Source organism: Podarcis tiliguerta (assembly GCF_965153285.1).
Source record: "Podarcis tiliguerta genome assembly, chromosome: 7".
In the NCBI taxonomy this organism is placed as follows: Eukaryota; Metazoa; Chordata; class Lepidosauria; order Squamata; family Lacertidae; genus Podarcis; species Podarcis tiliguerta.
The window spans coordinates 22,496,977-22,509,286 of record NC_139540.1 but is presented as its reverse complement, the minus strand read 5'-3'; the positions used below and the strand labels follow the sequence as shown (position 1 = coordinate 22,509,286).

Below are 12,310 nucleotides of genomic sequence, written 5' to 3'. Positions count from 1 at the left end.
CTGCTCTGGTTTCGGTGTTCTGTTGTGCCAGAAGTTGCTTAGTCATGCTGGCCACATGACCGAGAAAAACTGTCTGCAGACAAACGCCAGCTCCCTCGGCCTGTAAAGCGAGATGACCGCTGCAACCCCAGAGTCATCTGCGACTGAACTTAAGTGTCAGGTTCCTTTACCTTTACCTTTTAAAGTTATAACTATTTTTGTCTAATTTACATTTATTCAGTTTTGCTGTTTTCTGTTTTGTTGATGTTTGGCTTTGCCCCTTTCCTCCCTTCTCCCTTCCTTTTATCCTGTCCTATCAGCTCATATTATTCTTTTTCCTGGATTTTCTCTGTTTCTATACCTCTCTGCCAATGGTCTTCAGTTCAGCTGATGTCAGGTCTTCAGAAACCCCGTTCAATGTGCTGTCTCTTTGAACTGGTATCAATGAGCAGCTGATTGGTAGTGCCTGCAAATCCCCTTTCAGCCATGCCACCCCACCCCACTTCCCACTGGTGTAGGTAGGGCAGTTAGTTGAGACTAAGCCAAAATTGTATCTGGGCCAAATGGGGAGGCCTGGTAGGCCTGGTTAGACCTCTGGGCCAAAGGTTCCCCACCCATGTCTTAGAAGTATTAGCCCCAACAAGTAACTTTCTGAGCATTTTAATGTATGGAACAGGTCAGATTTCTGTTTCTTCACTGAGTTATAGTTTAATTGCCAGCTAAATGCTCAGCTCCTTATCATACACATAGCAGCATGGAATTCCTTCGTTATGTATTTACATTATTGTAGAGCAGTGGCTGCAGAATGGCTCAGCAGGTCAACAGAGTGAGTGTTTAAATCCCACGGGACACATCTGCATTTTTTAATGTTTGTTTGTGAGCTTGGATGTACTCGTTTGCAGGCTCCCTTAATTGTCCTCATTATAGCTCTGACTATTTTTGTTGCTGGTATTAATACATTTGTCCTGTGCCTCTTGGGGGAAGGGGATTAAGGGCTAGATGCAGACAACCCCAGCGGGTGCCTCAGGACAGCGGGCATAATCTGATAGTGCGCCAGCATTGTCTCTCTGCAAAATTATGTGCCCCGTTTCATTTATTTTCCTTATGTACTTCTTTCACTGTGTGTCGGCTGCAAAATAAAGTGGTTATGAACCTTGATGCTTGCAAGTTGGTGTTTAGTTCTGCCATGCTCTGGATGGTTTTCTAAATAGAAAATTGATCCACTTGATCCCGGAAATCAGAAGGGCCTGGAGGAGATGGAGCCAAAAGCATTGCTAAGCTGGACTGAATTAAGCGTTTTTAAACTCTTTTCTCATGGGGGGGAAAAAGGATGTGGAAGGAAGGAGCAACGAAACAAGGTTCAGAGCAGCAGCAGAGGAGGGATGTCAATTTATTCTTATCCCACATTATACTATCAGTTTCCTTACCACGGAATGTGAATTTTTTAAGAAGTAGGAGCTTTAATGGGCTTTAATTGCAGAAACCCAAATTTAATCCCTCCCATAGTGTGTGTGTGTGGGGGGGGTAATCCAGGACTCTGGAATTCTGCTACCCTTGATAGATGTGAATGGCCTCCATGTTCTGGATTGTTAAACCATTTTTCAAAACGCAACTTTTTCGAACTGCCTTTTACTAACAACCTTTTCTGCAGAGCTGTGTTATATAATCCACCTCCATTTAGTTGTCCTCTTAGTCATAAGTGTTTTAGCCGGCCTTTTTCAGATGTGCTAATGCTGTGGCCTTTGTTCATTTTGATTATTTTAGATCGCGGCGCGTATGGTGCCTTTCTGATTTGTGAGCTGCCTTGGGTGGGCTAGACCCCCTGAAGCGGCATAGGAATAATGGGATGAATGAATTGGGCCGGCTGTAACAGCAGTGAGCCAGTTATCCCTGTTGGAGGGAGGCGCTGTGCACAGTAGACTCATCAATATCTGTGTTTCTCATGACAGGGAGCCGAGAGGAAAATCCGGGATGAAGAAAGGAAGCAAAATAGGAAGAAAGCAAAAGGCCAGCTGTCGCAACCTCCGTGTACTAATGGTGAGGGAGATATGCCCTTCCTTCAGCCTTAGCCAGACTGGTTCCCTCCAGGTGTTTGGAGCTACAACTTCCATGGCTACGCAGCCAGGGGCTGCTGGGAGTTGTAGGCCAAAGCATCAGGGCTATAGTCTGGTTTGCATTGCGCTCAGTTGTACTTCCCAGGTTGCTCCACTCATGAACTTTTCCGCCCATCTCTCATGAACAGCTGAAGGGAAACTGAGCACCGTCCCACTCCAGAAGAAGAGCGACATCACCTATTTCAAAACCATGGCTGACCTGGACTCGCAGCCGGTTCTCTTCATACCAGACGTTCATTTTGGGAACCTGCAAAGAGCTGGGCAGGTAAGGAATAAGGGAAGGCGCAACTGCCCGATTCTTTACAGAACTGCATAAAATCCTAGCGGGCTTTTTGGTCCATTCTCCTGGAGGAGGATATAATTTCATGTCTGCAACACTGAGATGCTGTGGAGCAGGGACAGGGATCCTGTGGTCCTGCAGACATTGTTGGACTGCAGCTCCCATATCTGAACATTGACTGGTGGGACCTACAATCCAACAACATCTGGAGGGCTATAGGTTCTCCACCTTTGCTATCGGAAGTTCAGAACCCAATGGGCATGATCCAGCCAACGTAGCCCCCTTTTTGTATTTTGTTGATTTCAGTTTGAGAGTTAGGAAGCTGCCTGACTGTAGGCCTCCATTGTCCACTATTATTTACTCTGACTGGCAGGGCCTTTCCTTTGGTACCATCTCCTGCTGCCTGATCCTACTAAGAATGCCAAAGATTGAACCAGAGACCTTCTTTGTACAGATCAGGGGTCAGCAAACTTTTTCAGCAGGGGGCAGGTCCACTGTCCCTCAGATTTTGTGGATTATATTTTGAAGGGGGGGGAAAAGAACGAATTCCTATGTCCCACAATTCCTATGTCCCGCAACTAACCCAGAAATACATTTTAAATAAAAGGACACATTCTACTCATGTAAAAACATGCTGATTCCCGGACCATATGTGAGCCAGATTTAGAAGGCGATTGGGCCAGATCCGGCCCCCGGGCCTTAGTTTGCCTACCCATGGTACAGATCATCTGTTCTGTCATTGCTCAGCGCAGTTGAAACGAATGGTTCTTAATAGCCTGTTAACAGTGAATAAGGTCTATTTATTTTGATTTGTACAAGAAATTTTTAGAAAATCATAAAATTTTAAGCATCTAAGTTTACACGATCAAAAGCCACTTAATGTGCTCCCTTCTTCCTTGTGCAAATCAGGGGTGGGAAACCTGACTGGTTGGATTGTAATCTCCCCCACCCCCTATGGACCAAGTATAACAGATGGGCAGAGCCAATGTATCTAGGAAGAGAGAATAATTAAAATAATGCTGAATACATAAACTGTATTCAAAGAACTCAGTGTGATGTCTATCCTAGGGAAAACAGAATTTACTTCCATAGCTTTCCCCCCTCTGTTTAATCGCACTCTGTTAATATCTCTCAGGGTCTAAATAATATTAAGGCAGACAACATGATGAACAGAGCTATCAGATCTGCCTAGAATGCTCAGCATAACAAAGCTTAAATTGACAGGGGTGGGAGTTTACCATTAATTTCTTTTAATCAGCCATCATTTAGAAGGTATTAGCACCCTAGACACTGTGCTAATAGCTGTCAGCTAAAAATATTTTTTCCTGCAAAGAAAGAGACTAAATGCAATAGAAGATGTCAGCACAATTTCAGCCAAAATCATGCTTTAACCTAAGAAAGATTGCATATAGCTTTCTGATGAAACGATTTATGACTGCATGATACACCATACATATATCTCTGTGCAGTGGGAAAATATATTTGCATTGCAACCTTTTCAGCCAGAATTATGTTTTAACCTAATAAACACAGTATATAACTTTATGATGTAAAGATTTATAACTGCATGATAAAATACCATGTATAAGCTACTATCTGACTTTCTTGGGGTGTTTGGCATACCTTAATGGAAGAACTTAGGGACAGGGGAGAAATCCTTTGCATTTTAATATGGGCCTACCATATTGGCACTTCCCAGAACAATACATGTACCAAAGCCCAGTTATATGTTGAACTTGCCACTTTCCTGAATTTTGCAGGGCAGCTCTGTGGCCAAAAACATTATGTATTAGGGGAAAGTGTATATAAAGATGTGTATACAGTGGTACCTCGGGTTACAGATGCTTCAGGTTACAGACGTTTCAGGTTACAGACTCCGCTAACCCAGAAATGGTACCTCGGGTTAAGAACTTTGCTTCAGGATGAGAACAGAAATCGTGCGGCGGCAGTGCGAGGCCCCACTAGCTAAAGTGGTACCTCAGGTTAAGAACAGCTTCAGGTTAAAAACAGACCTCCAGAACGAATTAAGTTCTTAAGCCGAGGTACCACTGTATAGGTGCAAACAATGTACAAAGAAGCAGAGTGCTAGAGCAAACAGAATGTAAGTTAGGCACAATTGTATACCAAAAAATGTGTGTGAATTTTCACGATTTATTTATTTTTTAATCACAAACAGATGGAGTCATAGGATGAACTGAAGTCTGGAAAAATAACTGGGAGTAACAGAAATGGGCACATTTAATCTCTGGCATCTTGAAACAGTTCTTGTCTCAAGTTCCAGAGGACCACTGCTAGTCAACGTAGACCAGGGGTGGAGAACCAGAGGCCCTAATGCAGCCCTCTGGGCCTCTCCATTTGATCCTAGGCTACAAATTCTTCCCTAGGCCCACACATAGCTTGAATGCTTAGGCCTGGTTGGAATGTGCCCTTGGACTGTAATAGTGACTCTTGCTGGTGTGGAGGGAAGATGGAGAAATATGCATGATCTGTGGCTGGAATGTAATTTTTGCACAAACGTAAGAGTCACATCCATTTGCTCCATCCACTTACGCATCTGTCCCTGCCACACCACTGGTACAAGGCTTCTGGGAAGTTGCCCATGAGGGAATGTGGACTTTGACACAGGCAATACCATACTGGATGGAGCAATAGTCTAACTGTGTACTAACCATCTGATTGACATGTATGCAACCGCTCTGTCTCTCCATTAGCACTTCTGTGTCGCAACACCTGGTGAAATTACAATAATGAATCTGTTCTTTGTCTGCTCTTACAGGCTTACTATAACACAGATGATGAGCGAGAAGGGTAAGTCATTTTTTTGTCTTGTAAATTTTGCAGGCAGGATTTCAACCCCCTTGACAAAATAATAGTAGTAATAATCAAGTACTGAAGTTCCAATGCAGTTTAAATTCCAATGTTTTAGTGTTTGTCATGGCAGAGGCAGATTTCTTTACTTTGTTCCTGTTCCTGTTGTCTTGCGCTAGAAGCAAACTGTTGTCCTTTTAACCATACACATAGTTGTGTGTCTTCAGATAACAATAGTCTTGGTATTTATTTCAAGGCTGTGTGTGCTTGACAAAAAAGCATCTATTTATTTATGCAAAATGTAACCCAAATTCTGTAGTTCTTAAAGCTGAATTTTGTGATCTGTTTACACTATATGAAAATTAAGACATATATATTATTTTATTTGTTATTTTATTTTTTGTGATCCATAATTGCTGGAAACAAGTTTTGTGTTCTTAGATTCTTAGGGTACTGGTTTCTGTTTGTAGAATACATGCAGCTTCTTGAATTTAGTACATGACAGAAATGCATAAGACTGTTAGCTGTAGTAGTAAATCAATATAATACACAGTCATTAAATTAAACTATAACCTTACTTTTTAGATTAGGCCTGTCAAAAGTACTAAGACAAAAGTCTTGGCCAGTGCAACCACAATGTAGCACAGCCTCCCAGCTACAATTAGGAGAACAAGTTATGGGTAACACTTCCACCCCCAGTACTATAAATCTGGTACATCTTTCTTATTTTTCTCCCCCTGCAGTAGCATCTTGGCTAAAAGGATATTCCGGCCAGTAGAAGAAGACTTCAGCTCACCACCGCTGAAGCAAATAAAAGAAGAAGGAACGAAAAGAGGTACCAGTTTATTCTCAGTTTCCCCTAAGTCAGAATTCATGTGAAAGTCATTGGGCAGAGGGAAGGAAAAAATCAGAATGGAAATATGGTTCTGAATTATGCCGAAGTCTCAGCAACGTCTTCGCTGCCTTGGTCATGTGCACACAATGGAAGATAGCAGGAGCCCCAAAGACATGCTGTATGAGGCGCTGGCTTCAGGCACCAGGCCTGTTGGCGGACCAACTCCAAGTTACGAAGATGTCTGCAAATGTGATATGAAGGCTGACAACATGAACCCCACTGTGTGGGAATCCCTTGCAGACAGCCACAGTGCCTGGAGATAGACAGCCAGGTTGTGCATCCACAGTGCTGACCAGAGGAGAAATGACCGCTGGGAGGAACGCAGAAACGCCCTGGTGCATTTGCAGCATCACAACAACCAGATGCCTTCACCTGCCCCAGCTGCAACCAAACATGTCTCTCCCATATCAGGGTCTACAGCCACAGCAGGCATAACTTCACCCGCAAAGGCGCGCTCCTTCATTGTCTCCCGAGACAGACAGGCGCCAACATGATCAACCACAAAGGCCAGGATAAAGAGGCACATAGGGCAAAAACTGCACCATGAAGGTGACAGGTGCAAATCTGTGGAGAGGCAGCTTAGGGGCTGTCACAGAAAATGCCATCTTCTGCGTTGCCATACCCTGGAGTTCTGAGGGTGATGGAGCTACCAAGCAGACGCCCCTCTGACAATCTTAACACCAGAGACATTTGACCCCCTTCTGAAGTCCAGCATCATATAAGGCGGTTGACTGGTCATGCATTTTACCTCTGGACCAGCTACACCAGCATGCACATGCTTGCATCTAAAACTACATGTTGCACATTTGCTATGTGCTGGCGCTGCTCTTTGAGCATCACAGAGGAAGTAGTGGTGTCCACCTCTACGAGAAAGACACGTGTTCCATCACATGAGAGGAGGTTGAGGGGTCTAGAAATGAAGTCCTATGAGGAACAGTTGAAAGAACTAGATAAGATTATGGAGAGACGTGATAGCTGTCTTTGAGTATCTGTAAAGGACCCCTGACAATGAGGTCCAGTCGTGGATGACTCTGGGGTTGCGGCGCTCATCTCGCTTTATTGGCCAAGGGAGCCGGCGTACAGCTTCCGGGTCATGTGGCCAGCATGACTCAGCCGTTTCTGGCGAACCAGAGCAGCGCATGGAAATGCCGTTTACCTTCACGCCATTACCTATTTATCTACTTGCACTTTGATGTGCTTTTGAACTGCTAGGTTGGCAGGAGCTGGGACTGAGCAACGGGAGCTCACCCCATCGCGGGGATTCGAACTGCTGACCTTCTGATCGGCAAGCCCTAGGCTCAGTGGTTTAGACCACAGCGCCACCCGCGTCCTTTGGGTATCTGAGGGGCTGTTAAATAAAAGGCTGAGCAGACTTCTGTGTTTCCTAGAGGACACGCAGGATTAGAATTAATGTGTGGAGATAGCAAGGGCTAAACATTACAGAAACCTCCTAATAGTTTGCACTGTTCAACTGTGGAGCGGACTGCCTTGGAGGAAGGTGGCATGTCCTTCAAAGGAAGAGCTAAACAGACAGCTGTCAGGGATGCTGCACTTGCAAGATTCCTCTATTAAGCAAGAGACTGAAAGACCTCCTTCCAGCTGCAAAATTCTGGTTCTGCCAACAGCTGAACCCACCGCTTGAATTCCAGGAAATTCCGACTTTTGATGAGAATAGCTGTTTTGCTTGTGGGGTTGCTTAGCATGACAAGGAAATTAGTTCCACTTACTGGTCAGTATATTTTGCATAATCTCTGCCTATCACCCAACTGAAATGGAAAATGGGTGTGACTGTTTACAACTGCTTCCTGTGGGGGGTGGCGCGGTTTGTGGAAAGAACACATCATTTTCCTCTGGATATTTTGAAATCGGCACATTCTCCTCCTGCTCTGTGACATGGGATAGTTTTATTTTTAACACGAGTCTCTGGCCTTTTTCACTTGTCATTTGTTGGAGAGGAATAGTTTTCTGTCCAAGAGGGAGTAGTTTGCTTGTGGGAATGTTCTGTGTCTATTCCAAAAATTTGCTTCTCATCCTTTCAGTGCTGCTTTACGTGAGGAAAGAGGCTGACGAAGTGTTTGATGCTTTGATGTTAAAATCGCCCACTGTAAAGGGACTAATGGAAGCGGTAAGTATCTGTCATCTCAATTTCATTTATCGTGGGCAGTTGAAGAAAGCAACAACAGCACGCAGTCTGCTTTAACTTCCTCGTAGAAAGGAAAACAATTTTGCATTTGTTATTTGTGCAAAACTGTGCTGAGGTTGTTGACAAGCAAACCGACATCGTTATGAGAAAAGGGTATTTGTGTGTGAAGACGGAGAGCTTGGGTGTTAACAAGGACTACTTGGGATGGGGAACTTGTGGCCTGCTGGATATTTCTGGATTATTATTATTATTATTAAAATTTGTATGCCACCCTATACTCAAAGGTCTCAGGGCGGTTCGCAACATAAAAGCACAATATGAATGCACAAAATACATAATAAAAACAACCCGACAATTCTCCCTCCCCAACACATTTTTAAAAGGCAACACATTTAAAAGGACTACAACGCCTATCATCCCTGAACACTGGCCACACTGGGGCTGATGGGAGTTGGAGTCCAGCAGCACCTGGAGGGTCTCAGTTTCCACATCCTTGATGTACAGGGTCACATCGCAGCTCTCTCTCTTTTTTTTTTTAAAAAAAATAATATTTATGAGAAGTTTAATAGTTACAGGAAAAAAAGGAAAAAAACAATAAAAAATTTAACAATACATCAAAAATAAAAACAAAAACAAAAAAAACCAATACATCAAAACAACAAGAAAAACAAAAACATTTAAAAACACATCCAATATTTCCATATCTTTACCTTTCATTTACTTGTTTCATCGACCTCCTCACACCTCCCTTTTTTGTATTCTAGTTCAATTTAGCTATTTCAGCAAATCTTTTCCATCTTTCTCAATTTTTTGTTCTATAATTTATCTTAACACAATCTAACTTTAAATTTTCCACTTTAGCCCATTAACAATCAGTTTTTGCTTAATTCTTTATAACATTTCTGCTAAAACCATATAACTTCATTCCAGCATTTTTCTAACATTCATTAATTTTGCAGTATTTCTGTAAATATACTTTGAATTTTTTCCAATCTTCTTCCACCGACTCTTCTCCCTGATCTCGGATTCTACCAGTCATTTCCGCCAATTCTATGTAGTCCATCAGCTTCATCTGCCATTCTTCCCGGGTGGGTAGATCTTGTGTCTTCCAATACTTTGCGATAAGTATTCTTGCTGCCACATCGCAGCTCTCTGCAAAATCCTCATCGCAAAGGTTTAGGCTTCCCAGAGTGGAGGAGAGAAGGAAGGCATTTTGGGAGGTGGTGTCTGTTCTGAATGCCAGTTGCCAGGGCTCACAAGTGGGGAGAGCGCTGTTGCCCTCAGGTCCTGCTTTCAGGCTCCTCATAGGTATCTGTTTGGCCACGGTAAGAACAGGATGCTGCACAGTCTTTCCGATTTGGCAGGCTCTTCCTATGTTCTCCTGCAAAAATTTCTTTTAAGGGCCCAGCACTGAAAGGAAAAAAAGTCAAAGGTGGGTGGCTACCACTTTCTTTCCTCCAAATGCCCCTAGCCTCCAATGTAATAAATAATAATAATAATAATTAATAATATTTTTATTTATACCCCGCCCTCCCCAGCAAAGACCGGGCTCAGGGCGGGTAAAACCAGGTATAAAAACAATTGATTAAAATACAACTTAAAAACTAGATTAAACTACAACATTAAAATGCAGCCATATTTCAGTAGAAACTCAAATCAAAAACTTTTTGGGGATGAAAACGTCAAATCTTCACCAAGGCCAACTATCCAGACTGGTCCTACGTGGGCCAGAAAAAAGCCAGGGAAGTCCCCAAATAGGAGTTCCATCACAAAAGGAAAGAGGGGGAGGGGATCAAGCTGATCCAAGCCAAAGGCCAGGCAGAACAACTCTGTCTTACAGGCCCTGCGGAAAGAAATCAGATCCTGCAGGGCCTTGGTCTCATGAGACAGAGCGTTCCACCAGGCCAGAGCCAGTGTTGAAAAGGCCCTAGCTCTGGTTGAAGCCAATCTAACTTCCTTAGGGCCCGGGACCACTAGGGTGTTGCTATTTATGGACCTTAAGGTCCTCCGTGGGGCATACCAGGAGAGGCGGTCTCGTAGGTACAAGGGCCCTAGGCCGTGAAGGGAGAGTTGCCACATCAGGAGTGGGGGTCCAGGGGGGCATTTCCGGCCTGGAAACCATTCATTTACATGGGCTAGTAAAGAGCTGCACTTGGGACTCCATTGTGCAGTGCAGGTCATGGGAATGTTTGTCCTGCCAGTTGAGCAGGGCCCAGGCCGCATTGCATTGCAGATGCTTTTGTTTTCAGCAAAGGTAAATGATCTCGTTTTGGAAAAAAGGAGGCATGTAGAAGAAAATTTGAAAAGAATACTGCATCCAGAATTCATCGCAAATTTGGACTCTGGGTCCTGTGGTAAACGTTAGCACCCTAGGGCATGCAAGTCCTCCTTTTGAAAAAGCTTGTAGTGTAGGGTAGCGGCCAAGAGATTGCACCCATGCCACCTTAGCTCACAGATGCACCTAGAATATTGTACTGGAGCTAAAGCAGAGATTGAGCTGTAAAGTACAAGGTCCTGGTTTAAATCTCACCTGTGCTGTGAACTCACGAGGTGGCCCTGGCAAGCCTCTTATCTTACCGTGCTGTTTCGTTATTGTAAAACACCAGAGCACCTCCCTGCTGTCACCTCCCTGCCCGCGCAGGCCCACTCAGGCACCAGGGCTTGTCATCCAATGAGACGGAGCAACAGAGAGATCAAATCACAAGGCGGAGAACGTAGAACTACCAAGGGAAGCTCCAGGGACTCTCGAACAAAAGCACTCCAAAGTTTCCAAAGGCCAAAAGTACCACATGGATGTTGTCCCCATGATGCATTGCGCCTTTTCAAGATTCCGTGGATGTGGGTGCAGTTTGTGAGCATGCTAGTGTGTGTGTGTGTTCCTAGCACCTTAAATTCTGGCACTGAGGTTTCTTTTCATCTCCATAGTTATTCACAAGGCAGCATATGCTAAAGAAGATAGCAGACTAGTTCTAAGAGCAGGCAGCCCAATCTTCAGTTTCTTTGTACTGGCAAATCTCCCCTGGCGTCAGAGATAATGTGGTTCCCATTCTTCAGCTGAACTGTTTATTCTATCATGTATATTTGTTGGTTCCCTTCTCCCTGTAAAAATATGTGCCCAATCAATACCCATGGTTTCCTGTTCACATCTAAAATCTTAAAAGGCGTTCACGCTGGAATAAGGAGATCCATGGAAAAACAGGCCCCATCACCATGCCTGCTGCTGGTTCACTCAGACTGTCCTGTTCCTTACCAGGTCAGCTATGGGAAGGGAGCACCAAGATTTTAAAGTTATGCTCTCCTGTTTCCTCCTCCACCTCAAATATCTTTCCTTATGATAGTTTCGAATTTCAAAGCGTATGGTTTTGTGGGAAGTGTTGCCCTTTATGAATGTTGCGAGCTGTCGTGGGGACTCTAGGCAAAAAGTGGGGCGCATCTCCAAATTTGTAGCTATGAGGAGAGTGCTATAAGAAAACCCTGCAGCCTTGGCAAACAATATACTGACTGCGGGGTGGAGAGAGATCTCCACAGGCAATAGTGTAGCCAGCCCTGCCCCTTCAAGGACCCCTGGTATAGGGTTAGGACAAACCAGATTAGAAGATTTCTGCACACCTTGTTTGCACATCACTATTTTACATGTGCAAGCAGCCTTCTCCAGAAGGGCAGTGAGTGCATGGATTCTTCCTGCTAGATCAGGGTACCTGTATATGTGTTTCCCTGCCACAAAGGGACATGGTGGAGTTTAGAAAACAGAAATCTCTCACAGGAGAGGTTTTGAATATGAACCCTTATGGAAAGAGCCAAGGTTTCTCACTTACACTCCCATGCTCTGCTACTGCAAACATTTGCACTGGAGCCACCCTGACGTCCCTCACTCTTCATTGCGTATTGACCCAGGCATGATTTTGCCCTTGGCAAGATATGAAAAATACCTTGGAAATGTAATGCGTTCAAAACATGTTTCAGTTCACATAGAGGCACACACACTTGTGTTTGGCAGTGCCGTGTGCCTCATTTTAGCAACGTTGTTTTCAAAAGTTTTCATCCCAGCAAGAGCATAACATATTAAAAGGAAGTTCCATTGTTTACAAGTT

The 12,310-nt window shown here is 44.0% G+C and overlaps 1 protein-coding gene across 2 annotated transcripts in view; it reads left to right on the top strand.

Moving 5' to 3' along the window:
• GRHL2 (grainyhead like transcription factor 2) overlaps positions 1 to 12,310 on the top strand; it is a 74,218-nt gene that overhangs the window by 53,706 nt on the left and 8,202 nt on the right. For both annotated transcript variants that reach the window (XM_083450827.1, XM_083450828.1), the window contains exons 10-14: positions 1,929 to 2,016; positions 2,222 to 2,358; positions 5,150 to 5,181; positions 5,925 to 6,016; positions 8,116 to 8,201. In XM_083450827.1, the coding sequence (XP_083306953.1) occupies positions 1,929 to 2,016; positions 2,222 to 2,358; positions 5,150 to 5,181; positions 5,925 to 6,016; positions 8,116 to 8,201 (435 nt within the window). The remainder of the gene's footprint in view (positions 1 to 1,928; positions 2,017 to 2,221; positions 2,359 to 5,149; positions 5,182 to 5,924; positions 6,017 to 8,115; positions 8,202 to 12,310) is intronic.